Source organism: Somniosus microcephalus, chromosome 3 (assembly GCF_052327205.1).
Source record: "Somniosus microcephalus isolate GS21.2 chromosome 3, FLI_Smic_1.0, whole genome shotgun sequence".
Lineage (NCBI taxonomy): Eukaryota > Metazoa > Chordata > Chondrichthyes > Squaliformes > Somniosidae > Somniosus > Somniosus microcephalus.
The window spans coordinates 27,863,465-27,887,509 of record NC_140989.1 but is presented as its reverse complement, the minus strand read 5'-3'; the positions used below and the strand labels follow the sequence as shown (position 1 = coordinate 27,887,509).

General features: G+C 44.7%; 1 protein-coding gene across 3 annotated transcripts in view; it reads left to right on the top strand.

Moving 5' to 3' along the window:
- The window catches only part of LOC147120928 (FERM domain-containing protein 6), a 108,076-nt gene extending 87,308 nt beyond the window's left edge, over positions 1-20,768 (top strand). For 2 of the 3 annotated variants that reach the window (XM_085979722.1, XM_085979729.1), the window contains exons 7-14: positions 3,538-3,693; positions 11,821-11,886; positions 12,049-12,117; positions 13,996-14,170; positions 15,531-15,863; positions 16,792-16,896; positions 18,935-19,014; positions 19,435-20,768. In XM_085979722.1, coding sequence (XP_085835848.1) covers positions 3,538-3,693; positions 11,821-11,886; positions 12,049-12,117; positions 13,996-14,170; positions 15,531-15,863; positions 16,792-16,896; positions 18,935-19,014; positions 19,435-19,716 — 1,266 coding nt within the window. In that variant the 3' untranslated portion in view covers positions 19,717-20,768. The remainder of the gene's footprint in view (positions 1-3,537; positions 3,694-11,820; positions 11,887-12,048; positions 12,118-13,995; positions 14,171-15,530; positions 15,864-16,791; positions 16,897-18,934; positions 19,015-19,434) is intronic. The other variant, XM_085979735.1, reaches the window with a different exon arrangement.
- The last annotated feature ends 3,277 nt before the right edge of the window (positions 20,769-24,045 follow it).

The following is a 24,045-nucleotide window of genomic DNA, read 5'->3' as shown; positions in this document are numbered from 1 at the left end:
AATCTGCCATTTGCTGCATCAATGTGTCTGGCTCTGCTCCATGAACTGCCAGATTTCCAATTTCATCTCCCCTGCGCCCCCACCCACCCCCCATGATCTGCAAGCTACCTGTGAGCCCTGGATTAGCGGTTGTAGCTGGATATTACACAGATGGGGCTCGGCCATCAAAATGGCTCAGTCCTCTCACTGAGGACATTGGACAGGCAGCTCCATTGCACCGGTTGCCTGATGTCCACCCAGAATGAAAATTGGCCCTAAGAAGTCTAAGCTCTGCAATGTCAAGCATATCCAAGATCCTAGATCAGCTGCAAGAGAAGTATGTACATTCCATTCTTGCTGATGTGGCAGTTGCAATTGATCCTTTCTTTGAAAATGAGCATGACTGAATGATATGATCGGTGGTGTTTAATGTACTTGGGAAGCCAATCATATTTGGAAATATGCAGTATTTATTGAAAATATCAAATTTACCTTATTCAGCTTATTGATGCATCTCAATGGCAAGAGCATTGTGCTATTAAAGGTCTGCAAATCAGTGCTGAATTTGATATTTCTAATAAAATCAACCTAAATATATCTCAAATCCAAGATGAATCAAGGGTTTTCAATGCAGAGGACCAAAATGGATTATGATAAATATTTGGACAACATCTCCAAGCACATTGCCTGACACAAGATTGTCTTCCACGTTAAAAGTTGTCTTATCTTCTTCAGCAATGCACATCTTAATGAGAGAAAAGGTAGTCACATGTATAGGTATATTCATGCACAATGCACCTCCAGTTTATTCCCATTTGGTCACTGCATGTGAAGTGATTATTGCTTTGCTATCAGATCACATTTCAAATGTCAGAGTTAATGCAATTGCAGTGATAAGAGTAGCCCTAACATTATTAAGGAGAAATTTGCTTGTGTTGTGTTTGGAAATAGCAGGGGGGAATTTTAACCTAATGCACCCGGTGGGAAACTAATGAGATCAGATCGGCCACTTGTCTTACACCCCGCCCGATTTTACTTTCTATTGAAATCAATGGAAAGTAAAATCGGGGAAGGTGTAAAACGGGCAGTCAATCCAGTCCTGTCAGGAGTTGGCCATTTAGCCACTCGAGCCTGTTCCGCCATTCAATGCGATCATGGTTGTTCTGTGATCTACCTCCATATACCTGCCTTTGCTCCATATCCCTTAATACCTTTGGTTAACAAAAATCTATCAATCTCAGATTTAAAATTAACAATTGACCTAGCACCAATTGCCGCTTGCAGAAGAGAGTTCCAAACTTCTACCACCCTTTGCGTGTAGAAGTGTTTCCTAACTTCAATCCTGACTGGCCTAATTTTTAGACTATGCCCCCTAGTCCTAGAATCCCCAACCAGCGGAAATAGTTTCTCTCTAGCTACCCTATCTGTTCCCCTTAATATCTTAAATTTTGATCAAATCACCCCTTAACTTTCTAAATTCCAGGGAATACAATCCTAGTTTGTGTAATCTCTTAACCTTTGGAGTCCGGGTATCATTCTGGTAAATCTATGCTACATTCCTCCAAGGCCAATCTCTTTCCTAAGGTGTGGTGCCCAGATATGCTCACAGTACTCCAGGCGCATAACTCCTACCCTCTTGTATTCTAGTCCTCTAGATATAAAGCCCAACATTCCATTAGCCTTTTTGATTATTTTCTGTACCTGTCCATGACATTTTAATGATCTATGTACATGGACCCCGTCTCTTTAGACCTCCACTGTTTCTAGCTTTTCACCATTTAGAAAGTACTCTGTTCTATCCTTTTTAGGTTCAAAGTGGATGACCTCACATTTGCCTACATTGAAATCCATTTGCTAATTTTGCCCATTCACTTTATCTATTAGTATCGCTTTGTAATTTTATGCTTCCAACTACACTGCCTACAATGCCGTTTATCTTTGTGTCATCGGCAAACTTGGATATGTGCCTTTCTATTCCATCATCTAAGTAGTTAATAAATATGGTGAATAGTTGAGGCCCCAACACAGATCCTTGCAGGGCACCACTAGTCAGATTCTGCCAATTAGAGTACCTGCCAATTATCCATACTCTCTGCCTCCTGCCACTTACCCAATTTCCTAACCAGGTCAATCGTTTGCCTTCAATTCCATGAGCTTCAACTTTAGTTAACAGTCTCTTATGAGGAACTTTATCAAATGCCTTCTGGAAGTCTATATAAATAATATCGCCTGTCCACTATAGTCACCTCATCAAAAAATTCAATCAGTTTCGGCAGGCACGACCTTATTGACCTACCTTTTACAAATCCATGCTGGCTCTCTCCGATCAGCTGAAAATTTCCAATGTGTTCAATCACCCTATCCTTAATTATAGACTCTAGTTATTTCCCGACAACAGATGTTAGGCTAACTGGCTACAATTTCCTGGTTTCCCTCTCTTACCTTTCTTAAATAGCGGAGTGACATGCACAATTTTCCAATCTAAAGGAACGGTTCCCGAATCGAGAGAACTTTGGAAGATTATATTTAGGGCATCTGCAATGTTTTCTCAAGGTTTAAATCAATTTTGGGTAAGTTTAAGAAGCACACAAAAGATCCAACAGATAAACCCCCCGATATGAGCACTTTTAAAGGCAGATTTTACATCATACTGGAGTTACATGCCACGAGGTGCGAGACTGCCTCCTCCCGGGGCTCCCATCCCATTGGGCTCCACAGTCAGGTGAGGACCTGACTCCAGATTTATACTCTATCTTTAAAGTTGCTGTGAAACAGAAACAATTTGCAACCCTAGATTTCCTCTATAAATGGATTCTAATGCTCTCCCTACCATCTTGGTTTTTGTTTTCCAACACTGGATGGTGACTCAGAATAATATGCAACCTGGCAGAATATAATCTTTGAGGTGGTGAATTACAAAGGGATTTGTCACCCGGTTAATTAATACCAGTGCTATCATGCAGTGTATTGGCACTGCTACACTATAGGGAAAGAAATAAAATACATATTTAAGCTAACATGATTTGTGTAGTGCTTTTAACGCGCCATCTCTACTAGTGTTGGACCTGTAAACACCAGAACTTTATCCTAGTCTTATTAGCTCGAAATGTTCTTTCCAAATTTGGAAGGACAAAAATCTATAATTGCACTGCTGAAAAAAAATGTATCTGAATGGTTTGGTAGCACTTTACCTTCCACTGCCTGAAGTGCTGTCTGTGAGGGAGAGGGATAGTAATAGTAATTATGGCAGCACCAGAATGGGTTTGATGAGCTGCACAGCCATCATTTGTTCCATACATTCTTGTGTTTTTAACTCTTGCAAATAAACCAGTCAGTTTATTTTAAAAAAAATAACTATTTTATTATATTTCATGTGTTTAACCTGTGTGCGACCAAGTACAGTAATTTGATCTGTAGGAGCGCTGCTGTGGAGATGGAACACTGCAGTGTTGGCAATGGAAGACGACAAATGTGTTTTCTAGCCTATGTGACTATATTAATTGTGGTGTTTAGAGCTTTAACTAAAAAGTGGAATAATGTTTGCTTTGTTGTACATAGGTAATTAACAAAAGGGGCTGTGATTACATTTTGAAGCACGTTCCAGAAATGCACAGAGAGCAGCATGGACTGACATCTAAAGAAGGGCTGCTGAGGTTTATTAAAGAGGCTTGCCTTTTGGAGGATGTGCCTGTTCATTATTACAGACTCCAGAAAGTAAGGATCATATTTTCTTTTCATTCATTATTATTATTATTGAGTTACAAAACTGTTAAAATAGGAGAAAAAGAAATTAATAGAATAAATTATGTGTGCACTGCAATTTTTGAAAGCAAACTTTTTTTTCGCTTGACTTGGCTGGTATTCGAGTAGTTTGGTTGATGCTTTTGTCACCCTGATGGTGAAGGTAGTCTAGAAGAGTTTTCATTTATTGGAAATTATTTATTCAACTTCTTTTTGGCGTACTGCTGTTGTGCTGTGTGTGTGTGTGTGTAGGTGTGTGTGTGTAGGTGTGTGTGTGTGTGTGTGTGTGTAGGTGTGTGTGTGTGTGTGTGTAGGTGTGTGTGTGTAGGTGTGTGTGTGTGTGTGTGTGTAGGTGTGTGTGTGTGTGTGTGTGTGGGTGTAGGTGTGTGTGTGTGTGTAGGTGTGTGTGTGTGTGTGGGTGTAGGTGTGTGTGTGTGTGTAGGTGTGTGTGTGTGTGTGTAGGTGTGTGTGTGTAGGTGTAGGTGTGTGCGGTGTAGGTGTGCGTGTGTGTGTGTGTGTAGGTGTGTGTGTGTGTGTAGGTGTAGGTGTGTGCGGTGTAGGTGTGTGTGTAGGTGTGTGTGTGTGTGTGTGTGTGTGTGTAGGTGTGTGCGTGTGTGTGTGTGTGTAGGTGTGTGTGTGTGTGTAGGTGTAGGTGTGTGTGTGTGTGTAGGTGTGTGTGTGTGTGTAGGTGTAGGTGTGTGTGTGTAGGTGTAGGTGTGTGCGGTGTAGGTGTGTGTGTGTGTGGGTGTAGGTGTGTGTGTGTGTGTGGGTGTGTGTAGCACAGGTTCCAGTTATGTCTGGGATTAGTAGATTGTGAGCTAGGAAAAATTAAGTTTGTGACGCAGCACTGGATATAAAAGGGACAGCTGAGTTGGTTAAATAACAGCTTGTAATGACATAGGCATATTCACAGAATCATACCCATCATCCAAGGACCCAGACTCTTCCATCACTATACCTTAGTATCTCCTGTCTCACTGGCAGGACTGACCCACCAGAGGTGGCGGCACAGTGGTATACAGTTGGGAGGAATGACCCTGAGAATCCTCAACATTAACTCCAGACCCCATGAAGTCTCATGGCTTCAGATCAAACACGGGCAAGGAAATGTCCTGCTGATTACCACCTACCGCTCTCTTTCAGCTGATGATTTAGTACTCCTCCATGTTGAACACCACTTGCAGGAAGCACTGAGGGTAGCAAGGACACTCCTCACCAATCTGCTCATTGCAGATGTGTCTGTCCATGTCAGCATTGGTAGGAATGACGACCTCACAGTCCTTGTAGAAACTAAGTTCCAACTTCACACTGAGGATATCTTCCATCGTGTTGTGTTGCACTACCACCATGCTAAGCGGGATAGATTAAGAACAGATTTGGCAGCTCAAAATTGGCCATCCACGAGGCACTGTGGACCATCAGCAGCGGCAGAATTGTATACCACCACAATCTGTAACCTCATGCCCTGCCTGGCATATCCCTCGCTTCCATCACCATCAACCAAGGTGTCTAACCCTGGTTCAATGAGGTGCATAGAAGAGCATGTTGGGAGTACCTGAAAATGAGATGCCAACCTGGTGAAGCTACAAAATAGGACTACATGCATGCTAAACAGTGAAAGTAGCATGCTATAGACAGAGCTAAGTGATTCCAGAACCAATGGAACAGTTCAAAGCTCAGCAGTCCTGCCACATCCAGTTGCAAATGTTGGTGGACAATTAAGCAAATACCGGGAGGAGGACGCTCCATGATCATCTGCTTGCCAGTCTTGTTTCCGTCCCCCATACTCTACGTCTATTTTAATTTTAAATTTTGACCTATTCTGTAGCTTTCTTTCTGAGAAAGCACTCACTTTTTTTCTATGTTTCTAGGGTCCCACTGACCATTTGGAAGTGAATTCTACATAGTAAAAAATTATCTCTAGGGCTTTCAGCCAGTTGAGACATAAAAAATGTAAAACTACCCCTACCCCTAGGAACTCCATTAGCCTGAAGCCGCATTGACACATTAACTCGGTGGAATGCCTAGGGCTAAAGATTTTTAGTTTTACAATAATGTGCAATCCCTGAAAAAAGTAATTGTAATGGATGTTCTAAATGGCTCTAAATAGATACTGAATTTATTTAAAACTATTTTGCATAAGAGAACAATATTAAGTGTGCTATAAGGATAGTTAAATAATAATTTGAAATTGCTGTATGTGGTGTAACATGGGTTATTATAGTAACAGTAAAAGTAACAGTTAGTTATTTTGCAAAACAAATGCTATTTGTGCTGCTGACATTTTGTTTTGGTGTACAAAGGCTTCAAGAATGTTTGCAACTTGGGTGTGTGAGTCTCTGCTATGCATTGTCAAAATAATATTTATGACCTAGTGCAATGAAGGTTAATTTGAACTCTTTCATATTTGGCCTTCAGGGAAGAAAAATTGGCATCATGTGGCAATTTTTGTTTAAAACAGTTGACCTATTTGGATCAAAGATTTATGGGTGAATCCATTTTATTTCTTGCATGTGAATCCCAATTCAGTACCTAAGCCAAGCAGGTTTGCAGTACTCTAGCCAACTAGACTCATTAATGGGATCTGTTAACTGGGGCCCAAGGTTCTTCCCATTTGGTTCCAGATAACCCTGCAAGTCAACCTAATTGTTATGATGGATCTAGTTGGACAAGCAGCTAGTGTAGGAGTCGCTGGAAATAAACAGACTGAGAGACTTTCCTAGCAGCAAAGAAAAAGGCGTGTTAGCTTTATTAACTCTCCGCATGGACTGAGGGTCTCGGCCTCGTCGCAGGGCTATGACGTCATCACACAATCGACGACTCTTAAAGGGACCCTGCCCCGATAACCCAACCAAGTTCCGTACATAATGTGGAGTGATAACAACATTGGCTATACATAGTGAATTGTGTTACTGTCCCTATGTGGTCTCCGCCACATACGTCCCCCCAGAATTCACTAGAACTGGCAATGTCAGTCGTTGAGGGGCCCGGATCACACGGCCGAAACGGCTCCTTAAGTCCGGGGCGGGGACCGGGGGGGTCGCAGGTGGGTCCCCGGGCGCTCGGTGGTGGACTGAGGGTGCAGAAGCTGGAGGTTGGCCCCGCAGCGGGGGCTGAGCCAACCCAACGGGTCGATCCAGATCCAGGTGGGCTGGCTTAAGACGGTCCACGGAAATGTAGTCCGGCTTACCGCCGACATCCACCACGAAGGCATGGTCCCCGGCTTCCAGGACGCGGAATGGTCCGTCATAGGGTGGGTGAAGAGGTCCCCGGTGGGCGTCTTGGCGGACGAAAACGTACTCTGCCGCACGAAGGTCGGGCAGAACGTGGGACTGAGTGAGACCGTGCTGCGACGTGGGCACCGGCGCGAAAACCTTGGTGTTGTCCAGGAGGGCGAACCGCTGACGGGCTGCGGACCAAGGGTCCGTGGCGTTGAGGACGAAATCCCCGGGAACCCGCAGCGGCTGCCCGTAGACGAGCTCGGCGGACGAGGACTGGAGGTCCTCCTTGGGGGCGGTCCCGAGTCTCAGCATGACCCACGGGAGTCTGTCGATCCAACTGTCGTCCTGGAGGCTGGCCCAGAGCGCGGCCTTCATGGAGCGATGAAACCGTTCGCACAGCCCGTTAGCCTGAGGGTGATATGCGGTGGTGCGGTGGAGTCTCAACCCGAGGCCTTGGGCGACAGCGTTCCAGAGCTCCGACGTGAACTGGGGCCCCCAGTCGGAGGAGACGTCAGATGGGGCGCCGAACCGGGCAACCCAAGTGTTGATGAACGCCCGAGCCACATCGGCGGACGTTGTTGACGACAGCGGGACGGCTTCCGGCCATCGGGTGGTTCTGTCGACCATCGTGAGGAGGTGGGTGAACCCGCGGGAGGGTGGCAGGGGCCCCACCAGGTCCACGTTAACATGGTCGAACTGCCTCTCGGGCACCGCAAAAGGCGCCAACGGGGCCTTAATATGGCGATGCACTTTCGAGCGCTGGCATACCACGCAGTTATTGGCCCAGTCGCGAACGTCCTTCTTGAGCCCATGCCAGACGAACTTAGCCGCCACCAGCTTCTGTGACGACTTCCTGCCCGGGTGGGAAAGGCTATGGACGGCGTCGAAAACCTGCCGTCTCCACCCGTCGGGCACGACGGGGCGTGGCTGCCCAGCGGAGACGTCGCACAGGAGCGTGGTGCCGGCATCGTCAAACGCGACGTCCGCTAACTGAAGGCCCATGACAGCCGTCCTGTAGGCCTGGACGTCCGGGTCAGAGGCCTGGTTGGCCGCCATGCGGGTGTAGTCGATGCCGAGGTGTACGGCGCTGGCGACGGCTCGGGAGAGACAGTCGGCGACAGGGTTGTTTTTCCCAGCCACATGCTGGATGTCCGTCGTGAACTCAGAGACGAAGGAAAGCTGGCGCTGCTGACGGGCTGACCACGGCTCGAAAACTTTGGCCATGGTGAAGGTCAATGGCTTGTGGTCCACGAACGCCGTGAACAGGCGGGCCTCCAGCAGGAAACGGAAGTGTCGGACGGCGAGGTAGAGGCCGAGAAGCTCGCGATCGAAGGTGCTGTACTTCCGTTCGTTGGGGCGGAGCTGCTGGCTGAAGAAGGTGAGCGGCTGCCAGGTGCCATTGACCCACTGTTCGGGGACGGCGCCGACAGCATAGTCCGAAGCATCAGTGGTGAGAGCGATCGGCGCATCGGGCAACGGATGCGCCAGCATGGTCGCGTTAGCCAGGGCCCTTTTCGTGTCCGTGAAAGAATTGGCCATCTCCTCGGATCAGTCGACGGCGAGCTTGGCGGGCTTGCCTTTGAGGGCCTCGTAAAGGGGCCGCATAAGCTGGGCTGCCCGGGGAACGAAGCGATGATAAAAGTTCACCATGCCCAAAAACTCCTGCAGGGCCCTCACGGTGAGGGGTCATGGAAAATCCTTCACGGCCTCCACTTTCGACGGCAGTGGCACCGCCCCGTCCTTCGTGATGCGGTGCCCGAGAAAGTCGATCAAGGACAGCCCGAACTGGCACTTGGCCGGATTGGCGATTAGGCCGTGCTGGCTGAGGCGTTCGAAGAGAGTCCGGAGGTGGGACACATGCTCCGTCCTGGAGGCGCTGGCGATGAGAATGTTGTCCAGGTAGACGAACAGGAATGGCAGGTCCCGTGACATGGCGTCCATTAGGCGTTAAAAAGCCTGAGCGGCGTCTTTGAGACCGAATGGCACGCGGAGGAATTCAAACAGCCCGAACGGGGTGATCACCACGATTTTTGGGACGTCCTGCGGCCGAACGGGGACCTGGTGGTAACCCCGAACAAGGTCCACTTTAGAGAAAACAACTTTCCTGGCCAGGCGGGCGGAAAAGTCCTGGATGTGTGGAATCGGGTAGCGGTCGGTGGTTGTAGCGTCGTTGAGGCGCCGGTAATCGCCGCACGGGCGCCAACCGTCACCTGGTTTCAGTGCGATGTGGAGGGGCGAGGCCCACGGACTGCTCGACCAGCGAATGATGCCGAGGCGCTCCATTGTGTCGAACTTGGCTTTAGCGATGGCGAGTTTCCCCAGGTCGCGGCGCCGAGCGCGGGTGTAGACAGGTGGACCGGTGGTCAGGATGTGGTGTTCTACCCCGTGCTTGGTGGCGGCGGATGAGAAAGTGGGCTTCGTGAGGTCCGGGAACCCGGCGAGGAGGCGGGAAAACTCGTCGGAGGCCGAGAGTGCGCTGGACAACTTCATCGTGCGAGAACCACTGTGCGAACACGGGAGCGAACTGAAAGTCTCAGCATTGACGAGACGTCGGTTTTTGACGTCCACCAAAAGGCCATTGGCGCAGAGGAAGTCAGCGCCAAGAAGGGGGGTGGACACTTTCGCTGTAACAAAGTCCCAAGCGAAATGCTGCCCGCCAAAACACAGCACCACGCTCCGTTTCCCGAAAGTACGGATGGAACTGCCGTTGGCGGCTTCGAGGGCGGGGCTGTGATTCCCCCCCCTGTATGTCTACGGTTGACGCGGGCAGGACGCTCACCTGGGCACCCGTGTCGCAGAGGAAACGATGTCCAGAGTCAGTGTCCGTAATGAATAACAGACTACCTGAACGGCCGACAGCCATGGTAGCTAATGAGTGGGCCTTCGCGTTTCCCGACGCGGTAAAGCTGCACGGGGGCTGGCACTTCTTAGCGCTGGGGCCGAACTGCGCGTGGTAGAAGCACATGCTTGGGGGCTGCCACCATTGGGCTGTGGCGGTGGGGGCAGTGCCCCGCATGGCCGCGCAGTACTGTTGCCCAGCGGAGAAAAATTTGTCGGCCTCCTTGGCCAGGGCGCGGAAATCACTAATATGAGAGTTGGTTAACGTACCTGCCCTGGCAGCTGTTGTAGGAACAGTTCTCTGAAGAGGAAACACAGCTTGTGCTTGCCCAGGAGGGTTAACATGTGGTCCATCAGTTCTGAGGGCTTGGAGTCGCCAAGCCCGGGTAGAGAATGAAGCTGGCGTGCACGCTCGGGTTCAGTTAGTCCAAAAGTCTCTAGGAGGTGCGTTCTCAGCGTCGCAAATTTGTGGTACTCTGGGGGGTCCTCGAGCAGGCTCACGATTCTGGCCGCGGTGGAGCTGCCAAGAGCAGAGACGACGTAATAATACTTCGTGTCGTCTGCGGTGATGTCCCGGAGTGCAAACTGAGCCTCGGCCTGGGTGAACCAAGCGGCAGCCTGCCGTTCCCAAAACGCCAGTAATTTGAGAGAAACGGCGTTCGTCGCCATCTCGGATAAAGTCTTTGTAACGTCCAAAAGAGAAACGGGGTCACCAATGTAGGAGTCGCTGGAAGTAAACAGACTGAGAGACTTTCCTAGCAGCAAAGAAAAACGCGTGTTAGCTTTATTAACTCTCCGCATGGACTGAGGGACTCGGTCTCGTCGCAGGGCTATGACGTCATCACACAATCGATGACTCTTAAAGGGACCCTGCCCCGATAACCCAACCAAGTTCCGTACATAACGTGGAGCGATAACAACATTGGCTATACATAGTGAATTGTGTTACTGTCCCTATGTGGTCTCCGCCACACTAGAATCTTACTGGTATTCTGTGTCAGTGAGCTGTATGGTTTTAGCTGGTTAAACTCCAGCAGTACCCTGTACACACTTTGGTATTTCTAAGCCTTGGCTGTTGGCAACCTGCACCGAAGGTCTCTGGCTAAGTAGGGTGTTCCCTATGTCAAAAAGTTTAGGAAAAGATTGGCCTAGTATGCATTCCACATTGGGCAAACAGAAGTCTTACTATGTGGATTTATCTGTAGCCTGGCTTAAAGACTTGAGCGTGATGATGGGGCTTCCATATATGTCACAAAACACTGTGCCACATGATCAGGTTGTTCTGCTTGCGTGTACACAGGTTGACTTTTAGCTGTTGAAATTTTTTTTTTTAATCAACTATGCAGAAGTTTGGTCCAAAATTTACATTGGTGGTCAGCAATTGTGCTACTGTAGCGGTTCGTGTAGATCGCCACTAAATAAGAGTTTGACTTCGACGAACTATAAATAAGTTGTTTATTTACAGGAACAGGCTAATTACAGCAGGTAAGATAGCAGGTAAGATGGCTGACTGTAGGAGCACCGTGGTGTAGGTCTTGTCCCAGCGGGGACTCCACGAGGACTGAGTTCGCAGTCCTGTGGGGAGCGTGATGACGTCATCGCGTTTGTGTTGTGACGTCATCACGTTGTTCGCGTTTCCCACGCTTAGGGCGTCACGTGATGCGCGTCGTTGCGTCGCTGGCCGTTGAGGCCGAAGTCGGGAGGCCGGGCTGTGCCGGTGCTTGCCGCGGGAGCGGAAGATCACGTCGCTCCCGTCAGCTGGCCGTTGAGGCCGAAGACGCTAGGCCGGGCTGTGCCGGCGCACGCACATCACGTTGTACGTGACGTGACGTCAGCGCGCTAGGGCGCGTCTTAAAGGGGCAATGGCCCCAACAGGTAAGTTAAAAGGGCAACGGCCCCAAAAGGTAAGTTAAAGGGAATTATGTGTCTTTATGTAAGGTACAACCGGTGGTACCGCCACACTACCATGAATTAGCTCTACAACTTGAAACAATAAATACTGTTTTGCCTTTGCACATGCTAACAATTTATTCTGTTGCAGGACAAGAAGGAAGAGCGTCCCTCAGTGGTGCTTGGGCTCACTTTGAAAGGCATGCATATTTATCAGGTACAGCTCAGGATGTGACTGTGTAAAGATGTTCAGTGTTGATTTGATGCTTGCAAAGTGACGGTATTCATCTATATCTAGAATTCCTACATAATGCACTTTGTATTTTTGGTGCATTTAATTGTCGAGTGTATTCACTTTCTGTTTTTATTATGTTTATAGGAGTCTCACAATGTCCGACAGTTGCTGTATGACTTTCCATGGTCAAATGTTGGCAAGCTTACTTTCCTGGTAAGTGGAGGAATGCAGTCCTGCTAGTGTTGGAATCTTGTAAGGCTAGTTTTTAGAACTACTCTTATTCTTTAAATAGCAAAATACCATTTCAGAGGTTTCCCTTCAGTTGCTATTTGTTTCAATTCCCAAATGTTGTTTGAATGTTCATTTTTGAGGAACCACTGGCCTGATTGTGTTTCCCCCCCCCCCCCTGTGGTGAGATCGTGCTGTGCATTAGATTTATCATCATTTTTGATGCTGTTGTTTAAAATTGCTTTTGGTACTCAATGGTATAATTTTTGTAAAGTGCCTTGGAACATTTTCTAGAAGAGCTATATAAAAGCAAATTGTTTTGATACTGAACCCAGCTTCAATGACTGAGATCAGCCTTGATAGTCTAATGAGCTGTATCACCTGTATATAACCTTATTTTATATCCTAAATTTTAAAAACGTGTAATATTGTAGCACAAGACTGGAACAGGCTCGAAGGGCCGAACGGCCTACTCCTGCTCCTATTTTTCTATGTTTTTTCGAAGACCTGTATCACCCACTTACTAGTTAAATTAGAGTGGCACAATCCTCCTTGTGCAGTAATTTTAAAGCGGCACTTTTGCGAAAGAACAAAAATGACCCCTCCCTCCCCCTTTTCCTCCACCCACAGAAACCGGTAGATTCTCCGAGTGGTTTGTTGGGGATATGCAGTGGGTGTCACGGGTAGAATGGAGCATGCATATGCATCTTTCCAGTGCGAGTTTGTCTTTCAAGGGGACATTTTGTCCTTTTGAAGATTTCAGGGCCAATTCACTGTCCTATGATAACTTTTTTTCTTGGCGCTTGGATTTGACGTGACTTATTCTTTCCCTCCCATTTTTTTGTGTGCATTAATTTTCCAACCAACCACAGAGGCAAGTGTCAGAGCAGTGACTTTAAATACTTGTCGCAGAAAAGTGGGATGTCATCTGTTCTGGGGTATCCCTGATTTCTAGAAGTAGTCACCTATGAAGAGACAGCTGATATATTTTACTCCAGTTTGTTTGCACAGACTAAGTTAATGTTGAGAGGGGGAATTGAGGAATTATAAAGATATTAATCAATATCTAATTTTCTTTTCATGAAGGTTGATGTTCTCTAAAGTAGAGGATCAAGAGGTGGTGGGAGTGGGAAGTTTATGATAGAATAAATATACATGGACTCTATGTGGAGTGGACTTGATGGGCCAAATAATAGTGTCAGCCTTGGCTCAGTGGGTAGCCCCCTCGTCTGACTCAGAAGGTTGTGGGTTCAAGTCCCATTCCAGGGACTCGAGCACAAAAATCTAGGCTGACACTCCAGTTCAGTACTGAGGGAGCGCTGCACTGTCGGAGGTGCCGCCTTTCAGAGGAGACATTAAACCGAGGCCCCGTCTGCTCTCTCAGGTGAACGTAAAAGATCCTATGGCACTATTTCAAAGAAGAGCAGGGGAGTTATCCCCGGTGTCCTGGCCAATATTTATCCCTCAATCAGCATCACTAAAACAGATTATCTGGTCATTATCACATTGCTGTTTGTGGGAGCTTGCTGTGCGCAAATTGGCTGCCACGTTTCCTACATTACAACAGTGACTACACTTTTAAAAAAAAAGTACTTCATTGGCTGTAAAGCGCTTTCGGACGTCTGGTGGTCGTGAAAGGCGTTATATAAATGCAAGTCTTTCTTTCTTTCCTCCAGACTTTGCACTGTGATTCATATAATGCTGCAGGGTTTTTCTTTCATGCCAATTACTAGGTTATTTTCCGTCACGTTACATATTGTGCCGTAATTTTAAATGAAACCGAGCAGGTGTAACAAAGAGGCTAAACTGGAGTTGTGTTTTTTTTGTGTGTGTGATTAATGCTTACGTTCCTTTTTGTTGCAGGGGAAGAAGTTTGAGATCCAGCCAGATGGTTTACCCTCAGCTCGGAAGCTGATCTATTACACAGGATGTCCGTTCCGATCCAGGCATTTACTGCAGCTCCTCAGCAACAGCCACCGACTCTACATGAACATTCAGCCCGTGCTCAAGCAGATCCGAAAAATGGAAGAAACGGAAGGTGAGAACAGAGAAAACAACTTGGGTGTGTAGAAAACTGCAAACTTATTGGTTTAAACTTGCATAAAGTGTCTTTTGCTGAAAAAAAATTTTTTGATTGAAATTGAAGCATCCTGGATTCTTCGCAAATGCTCCAAATTACCTCCAAGATTCTGTAGTATCTTTTTCAAATAAACTTTCTCTACTTCTATTTGAAGAACAGCGGGGAGGTCCTCCCTCAGCCAATACCACCAAAAACAAGTTATCTGGTCATTCATTCATTTGCTGTTTGTGAGATCATGCTGTGTTTGTCTACACAACAGCAATTAAAAAGTAGCTTGTTGGCTGTGAAGCACTTTGCACCATTCTGAGGATGTGATGAGGTGCTATATAAATGTAAGTTCTTCCATCCTGTCTTTCTTACTTGCCCCAACCTGGAAAAATTAGTACAACTGGCATCTTGGAACAGTGAGATACTACATTTTTATGGTGGACAAATTGATTTCTTCAATGGTCATAATATTTTCTCAGAGGGATGCTGTGTTAATAAAGCAGCATCTGGAGAAGTGCACGTAGTCTGGTTAGAGCAGAGGTACTCAATGCATGATCCATTATTTTTTCAGACTGAGATGCTGCATAGCACATATTTGTGGTCAGCTGTTTCGGATGGAGTGAGTCTGCTGCAGGGCCAGTGCAGGTTTCGGGTCATTTAACCATTCAGTTTTGTGGTTCGGAGCAAAAGGATTGTCCCAGCTCAGACTGGGCATCATGTAGCAGTCTGGACTTAGAGCCGAAGTGGGGATGGGGGGGGGATTTTATTTTGGATTGGGGTGCTCTTTGGAAAGACTCTTTGGAACTATGAATGGAATTGCAGGTTGCTCTGCTGGATACTGTTGACATTTTTGGGGGGAGGGAGAGGGGATTGCGGATTGTTTTCCAGGCTGTAAGGAGGATGTGATTGGGAACACTTAGTGAAGGTAAGGAGTTTGGAACTTTAAAAAAAAAGACCAAAACCTGCAAGTTGTACATTAATGTAATTCCTGGATTTCACTTCCTCGTCCGGTTTTTCACTTAGGGAATGGTGCCACCACTGCCTGTCCTTCTTGGGTCACTGATCCTGCTGCTGCTGCTGACACCTTATGTTGTGTTTATGAAAGGCCATTGAACATGTCATGGCTTGCTTCTGCCAGCAAGAAACATGAAACATTTTTGATATTCCTGATCGTTCTAGCGTGAATTGTTTTCGATATTTCTAATTCAGATATTTTCTCCCCTCAGGAACTAAGTTGAATAATTTAACTAATTTATTTGCATTATCTTTTGCCAAATATGCTTTTCACATTTACATTAAAGCTTACATTTCTTCACCATCCACAATGCAGAGAAAAAGCGCTACAGAGAATCGTACATCAGTGATACCTTTGAGATGGATCTGGAGCGACTAGATGAGCATTCCCACGGCAGTGGAAGCAGCCGAGGAAGTGCAAGGAACAAACGGCTCTCCCGTCAGTCAACAGTTAGCCATGGCAGTTCACATACCTCTGGAATTGAGGCAGATTCGAGGTACAGAATGTCTGTGGAGATGGCAGTGGACGAACCATACTCCATTGAGCCTGTGCATAGTACTGTTAAATCCTGCAGTTCGATGATGAGCCGCGGAAGCTCCCATACATCAGGAATAGAGTGTAGCAGCAAAGACCGGACCGAGGATGATGGTAAGAGTGTTGGCAAATTATAGTAAATCATTTCAGTTATAGGACCAGTCATGCGACATTACTATAGCAGTTTGTATAAAAGGTCCAGTGACTCCTACCAGAGTATAGCATTTATGTTCAGCTTCTTTGAAACGTTGTATACTGAGATCACAGCTGATTCAAACAAAAACTGGTCCTGCCCAAATTTTTGTTTGGTTGAGGCTGTCTTTGATCTTCAAAAATACTCTATTAGATGCAGAATATGTTACTATTGAGTGAATTTAAGACCAACTTAAGGGATTTTAGAAAGCAGTGGGATTGGGCTTGTCTTGATTCAAACTAAACCCATGAAGCCAAGCCCGCTCCCTCAAAGATGGTCAAGACAAAGAGATACAAGGTGGAATCCTTTATATTGATTAACTAAAGGTGCTTGTAGTCCAAGTCACACAATTGTGGACGAATAGAATTATTTTGCTTTTCACTGCTGCTAGATTGTAAAGCCATAACAATCTCCATATGGTGAAAATCAGATAGGTTTTAGCCTAACTACATCACATAAGTCTGAAGCACTGCGGGTGTTCATATAATATGGGCAACTAGAAAACTGGATTTAAAATCTAGTAGCCCAAATTGGACTATTCAGCTGCTTGGAATTTCAACCCTGTTTAGTGAAACCATTCAGAGTTATCCACGCGTTCAACTGCAGTGAAATAGTTGTTAAAACATGTATGAAATGCATTGTGTATAATATACTTGGCGTACAGAATGTATTAAATTGGATCATTGCCCTATTGGATTCAATTTTTACTTTCTAAATCAATGTCCAAAAACAGTCATGGCTTAGCATTTAAAGTTGGAAGGGTTTGATCATACAGTTTTATAGAGCAGTTTGCTGTTTAAGCATAACTCTTCAATAACTAAATACCTGTACTACTATTTCCTGCTATAGAAGTGGAGGTCCCTGTTGATGATCCACTTGAGATATCCCAGAAAAATCAGTTCATCGAAGGTGAATCTGTTGACTATCCCCTTTTAGAACAGGACTACTGGCAAGGTGAGCTGGAGGGTTATGGGATGCATGCTCAGTAACGACCTCCTCTAATTCAGTGACTTTCACTTTGATTTAGAAGCAAGGCCTAGTCTCAAGAATCACATGTTTATGGATGAAAATTGACAAAGATTATATAGTAGGGTTTAGTGTCAGTAGGATGTAAGTAGAAATAAAGATCATGGGGCCAAAATTGCGCAGTCAAAGTGGTAGGTCTTAAAGGAGAGAGTGGTCGAGAGGTTTTGGGATGGAATTCCAGAGCTTAGGGCCTAGACGGCTGAAGGTACTGGGGCAAAGGAAATTGGGGATGTGCAAGAGACCAGAATTGGAGGAATGCAGAGTTCTCAGAGGATTGTAGTAGGGCTGGAGGAGTTTACAGAGAAAGGGGCAAGGCCATGGAATGATTTGAACACGCGGATGAGAATTTTAAAATCGAGGCGTTGCTGGACCGGGAGCCAATGTAGGACAGCGAGCAGAGGCGTGATGGTTGAAAGGAATTTGATGCGAGTTAGGATATGAGCTTTGGAATAGTCGAGTCTAGAGGTAACAAAAGCATGGATGAGGGTTTCATCAGCAGATGGGCTGCAGTGGGGCGGAGACGGGAGATGCTACAGAGATGGAAGTAGGCAGTCTTTATGATTAAGGGATTGGAAGCTCAGGGTCAACGGTTGCCAACAGTCTGGTTCAGCCTGAGACAGTGACCAGGGAGGGGGATGGACTCGGTAGCTAGGGAATGGAGTATGTGGCAGGGTCCGAAGCCAATGGCTTCAAAGTAACATCACAAAGCAGTAGTAACTAATTTTAGCAACAAAGTACAAAAATATCCTTTTAAAGCAATAGTTTTTATTTAAAGTTTAAAAATCTTCTACAAATATTATGAGTAGATTATATGCTGGCCAGCACTTTGATATCTTCTTCTTAGGCAGTCCCTCGGAACCGAGGATGACTTGCTTCCACATTAAAAATGAGTTCTCAGGTGACTGATGAGTCCAATGTGGGACCTACAGTCTCTGTCACAGGTGGGGCAGACGGTGGTTGAAGGGGCGGGTGGGTGGGGTGCTTGGCTTCCGCTTGCTCCCGGCGAAGAGACTCGAAGTGTTCGGCGCCTTCCCGGATGCTTCTCCTCCACTTTGTGCAGCCTTGGGCCAGGGATTCCCAGGAGTCAGTGGGGATTTTGCACTTTTTCAAGGAGGCTTTGAGGGTGTCCTTGAAGTGATTCCTCTGCCCACCTGGGGCTCTCTTGCCGTGCCGGAGCTCCGAGTAGAGCGCTTCTTTTGGGAGTCTCGTATCGGGCATGCGGACGATGTGACCCGTCCATCGGAGCTGATCGAGTGTGGTCAAAGCTTTGATGCTGGGGATGTTAGCCTGAGCGAGAACACGGACGTTGGCGCGCCTATCCTGCCAATGGATTTGCAGGATCTTGCGGAGGCAGCGTTGGTGGTACCTCTCCAGTGCTTTGACGTGCCTAGTGTACATGGTCCATGTCTTTGAGGCATACAGCAGGGCGGGTATCACTGCTGCTCTGTAGACCATGAGCTTAGTACCAGGTTTGAGGTCCTGGTCTTCAAACACTCTCTTCCTCAGGCGACCGAAGGCTGCACTGGCACTGGCACTTTAATATGGTACATACTGGGCTGTTATGAGGTTTTCAATTAATCCCTCATGTGAATCGTGTGACAAAGCTCCACAGTGAAGGCCTATAGCCAAGGCCACTGAATTGTGGTTTTCACAGAAAGTTGGATGGAATCACAGAATACGATCCCCAAAACACAAACGAATACTGCTATCCCACTTTATAATATAATTAGACTTATTCAGTCAAAATAAACCAAAGGGCCTAATTGTAAACAAATGGAATTCTGGAAAGTGATCCTGAAAATGCTGGTCAAAATCTCACCTTACAGTAACGATCGATTTAATTTGTTAGTAAAAAAACCTAAAGGAAGCCTATATTGTAAACAGCATCATAAAATTAAATCCTGCAGGCAAATCATGCATTCCTATGCTTTTTAGCAATGAAGTAAGAGTCCGTTTCATTTTATAGATAACAGCAATGAAACCACTGTGAGTTTGTGTGATCCCTCAGTAAAGCTTCGAGGACAAAGCGTAGACTCGCTCTCACAGGTATGAAGCCTTGCTTTTTATCATCTTATTAAGAAACTGGAGTCCAATTCTTTGCATTCACACGTTACATCAGTAATTGCATAAGTGCTATATTAAAAGGTGCTGTGTCATCAGCTATTTGGTTGGGAGAGGGTTTAGATAAGATGTATGTGTGTTTACAGTGAAGATCAGCAAACCATCAGTTTGGGTCTCCCATAATTTAAATTATTGAACCCATCACTTTACAATATTTTAAACTTGCTGGTAAGTCATTTGTAACATCAATTCAAAAAAAATTTGGTAACCACAACAGGGTTATTAATATACAAAAAACTAGAAAGAGAAGTTAAAAGTTTCCCCCAGGGAAAGTGTAAATTCTCCTAAGTTTTCAGAACTTAGAAAAGCTGCACTGAATGAACGAATGTGTCTTCACTTTTACAGGCTTCGCGATCTAAGCCGAGAAACTCGACCGATCGCCATAGTCAGAGTTTGGATGATGTACGTCTGTACCAGCAGCAGCCACCTTTAGGCTCCACTTTGTCTTCAGACACCTCCCAGAGCTACACTTTTGGCTGTATCTATGAAGACAAAGATAGCCAATTTTGCTACACTTACTCCACAGCGGATTGTAAAACTAAGTCCACCTTTTATGGCAAACGTTCAATGAACTGTCTATCCTTGGATCTTCTTGGAGAAGAACAACTGCTGGAATTTGTAGTATAATTAAAGGCTGTGTCATCAAGGTAAATATGCTAACTAGCCAAGTCCTGGACTGATCTATTTTTGACGGTTAAATTATAATTTAAGGAAGTTGCATTATGAAACATCATGTGAAGATGTCCTGCAACAAGAGTCCAGAGTGAGTGAACATCCAAAAACTTGAGCCTAAAAGTAATTTTTGCGAACAATTTAATGGATTATTGTATACCTCACCACTACTTGGAGCCCAAACTGAAGACTCATTGTCAGAAGCTAAAAGCAGTTGTCTGAGTAACTTTGGAACTTACTGTAATGTTGTAATGGGTTTTATTTTATACATAGAAAACAAATGGAAAACTTTTAACCATTCCTATTTCAGTACCAGAGAGTTTTTCCTCGACACTGACCATCTGCAAAACAATTCCATATTTGTCCAAATGAGAAAAATACAGATAGTTCATCTTACCTGTGAGGCATTCAACGTAATGATGAGTTGGGAAGCATTGAACACTGGAGTGAATTGCCTCCATCGTCGCATTCATTCAATGTTCCTTGAGCTCCCTTAGCAGCAAAATTGGTGGAAGACGTGGTTGTGTTTCAGGAGTCATGCTAACCCGAAAGTCCATTGTTAACAACCTACAACAACAGCAAGGAACAGCAATATGAAAACAGTGGAAGTTTTTTGAAGATCTATCCAGAATACACATTTCTGAATTACTTTTTGGACACCTTTCTGATTTGAGGAGGGAGTTTAAACTGAACAACATGCAAGCAATTACCAATGAATGATTATTCTGATCATTAAAGGAAAGGTATGCCTTCAGTGGCAGTAGAATGGCCAATGCTGCAATATACAATTAACAATAAGCTCCCAATTATTGCTGTGCCATTACTGGGAGATGCTGAACAGTTGTATGATGCTTCTTAAGACTAAGAAAGGAAAACTGGAAGTCCAGTCACTATTTGCCATTGTGTGCCCCCGATCACCAGGTGATAGAGTAGAATTAATAGAGGCTGAGGAACAGATTTCAAGCTCATCCCCTACAAAACCTATTTGGTTTCAAGCAAAGGTGTGCTATGCTGCCAAAATCACCATTTTAAATATGGATGGCCAGAGCAGCTTCACATTCTTACCATTCTTGGTCTAACCCTGCTTCACATTGGTACAGTGATAGAGGTGACAGGTAGCTTGCATTACATTGGACCAGGTGGTTTTGGGGTGCACTGGAGGTATTCACTTAAAAACAAAATTGTAAATTGCTCCTCTGTAATACTGTCTGTGTAAAATGTAATCCCTGGAGACCAAAAATGCACTGAACGAGATAACAAAGGAATTATATTGTGCTGCTTGTGAAATGTACCCTTGACGCTGACATGTGCCTTATACTGATGGAGTAAGAGAATATGCAACTGCAGTGCTTACGTTACAATACTATCCAGAGAAGAAAGAACTGAATGAAAAATGAGCAATAACAGACCAAGACATGAAAATGTAGTATATTTGGATGGACCGGAATAGTTTCATGAAATGAGGGATGAAGAGAGACAGAATAGATTCCTTTTCCTCCTCGTCCTATTCACACAAATTGCTGGTTGTTGCACTTTTTTTTAAATGTCCCCAAGAATGATAACATTTACAGCACAGGTGGCCATTTTGCCTGTTGCACCTAGCTCTTCAAATGGAACTATCTACTCCAAGTCTATTTCTTTGTCCTTTCCCCATGTCCTTTTGTACTTTTTCCTTTTAAATATTTATCCAGTTGCCAGTTAAATGATGGTATAAGCTCTGTCTCCATATTCTAATGACCCTCTTGTGTAAGCAATCTCCCTTCATTTTTCTAGTGATCTTGTGTTTGTGCCCGCTTGTTACCTATTCACCAGTTAAAACAAACTTTCATTATTTGCCGCGTCAAAACCTTTCCTAATTTTGAAAACCCTATATTAGGTCTCCCTTCTTAACCGTCGCTATTCTAGTGAAAAGCCTCAATATTTTGAGCCGCGCTTAAAAACTATAACCATTAATTCCTAGTAATATTCTAGTTAATATTCACTGTATTCTTTCTCCAATATCCTTCCTATAATTGGGTGCCCAGGACTAGCCACAGTACAGCAGCTGGCTGACGCGATCAACAACATCAAAAACAGATTATTTTGTCATTCATTCATTTATTTCCTGTTTATGGGACTTTGCTGTGTGCAAAGTATCTGCTGTGCTTGCCTATGTAGCAACAGTGACTGCACTTCAAAAGTAATCCATCGGTTGTAAAGCACTTTGGGATGTCCCGAGAATATGTTACAGTGCTATGTAAATGCAAGGCATCATCTAACCAATGTCTTGTACAATTTCAACATCACTTTCTTGCTTTGCATTCAATGCATCTATTACATAAAACTCAATCATATTTGACCTTTTTACGGCCTTTTCCTGCATTTCTACCTTTGAAGATGTTTTGCATTTGCACCACTGGATCTCTCGGTAAGAATTTAACCATTAGGGTATACTTCCTTTTGCTGTTTTTTCCCCAAAATGTATGTTTCACATTCTCTGCAGTGAACTACATGTGCCACCTATCTACTAACCTGCCAGTGTCCTCCTGCATTCTTGCTCCATTTGCCATTCTCCCAAGTTGGTATCATCAACAAACTTCAATATCATTCCTCCTGTGGCTCTCTGGGGCACACCTCTATCCACATCCATCCAATCTTGAAAAACATCCATTTACCCTTACTCCCTACTTTTTGTTCCTGGGCCATCTCTATTAATGTGGTTATATTCCATTTAATTTCAATTTCATAGTTTTCCTAACAAGCCTCTTCTGTGGTGCCTTGTCAAATATCTTTTTTTTCTAACACCTTTTTATCTTTATACTTCAAGATTTTTTTCAAACTTCAATTAAATTAGTCAAGCAAGGACTGCCCTTTACAAATCCATTCTAACTGAACCCTACTGTATTACAGTAACTTGCTTGGGTCTGCTATTGCCTACTTTACATTTTGTTTTCACTTATGATAGTATTATCAGTAATGTGGTGGTGTGCTGCCCCTTGCTTGTGTCATAACAGTATGTGAGGAGCTAGGCTAAATCAACTGCATTGGTATATAATGTGATCTGCAGGTCTGATCATTTTCCAGATGCCACATTTCTACATAGTGGCAATGTAGCTTGCGTGTTCTAAGAAGATTGCAGAAGTAATACAGTAAAATAGATGAAGTAAAACTGTGGCTAAAATTTACAGTCAAGACAAATGAACGTTTACTATTTACCAGTTTATCGCCCTTCTATTTTATAGATATGGGCAAGGACAAATCTCCAAAGGAAATTCTTTCCTCCAAGTCTTTTGTTTAAGTTAATATCACACTATTCATAGTGTAGTGTTGTGGTTACAGGTTGTGCATATCAGTATTTGACTTACATTTCCTCGTACAGGAAACTCTTTGGTGTCTGGCACCGACGGGACTGGGATGGTGCCGGTTGATTAAAAATTCCGGATGACGGAGAGGGTTATCTACCGAGGCTATTTTTAACAAACAAAAATAAAAAAATCAAGAAATGTGCAGTATACAGTAATTGGGTACTCGCCTACAGAATGTTGTGTTAAATGGATGGTGGAAGATGCTTGATTAAGTACAGTACTGCCAGTTGAGGGTAATCCATAACTCTTTAATGACTGCCGACAGTGCCAAGAAGCCTTTTAGTGGCAGTTTGGAGAACTACACCCACTGACTAACTCGGCCACCGCGGGAGACTCGGACTCGGACACATTTCCGGTTATTGAGGTGTTGTTTTCGGAGTATGAATTTTGCCGGTTAATAGAGAATTCTGGATATTTAGGTGCCGTTTAAACGAGAGTTTCCTGTATATACTGTAGCCATAATGTGCAATGTCTGTAATCAAACTCTGTCATCAATTATAGTTCTGTACATCTGAAGAATTCAGACTGATGGAGGGTTAGACGATTATTTACATTTTTCCTGTAGGTCAAATGTTTTTTGCCAAATCTCTCTCTGCTCTCATGCACACTCACTTTCTTTTTCTTTCTCTCTCTCACTGTCTCTCTGCCGGTATGTTTTCAACTGAGGAAACGAATGCATAAACTGTTGCATACTGCATTATTTATATTGCCTTCAAACATGTAACATAAGCTTGTTGTTATAAACCATAAGATTAACATTGCTGTTTTTATACCTCTTTTGTAGTGATTTGAAAACAATGAAGGATATATATATACTTTCCCAAGGATTGTTTTAAAATGCCGAAGAACAATCATTTTATATTGTATGGAACTTTATTACAGTATTATAACTGAACACTGTGAAAATTAATTATGCAAATATATCCTGTTTATTTACACA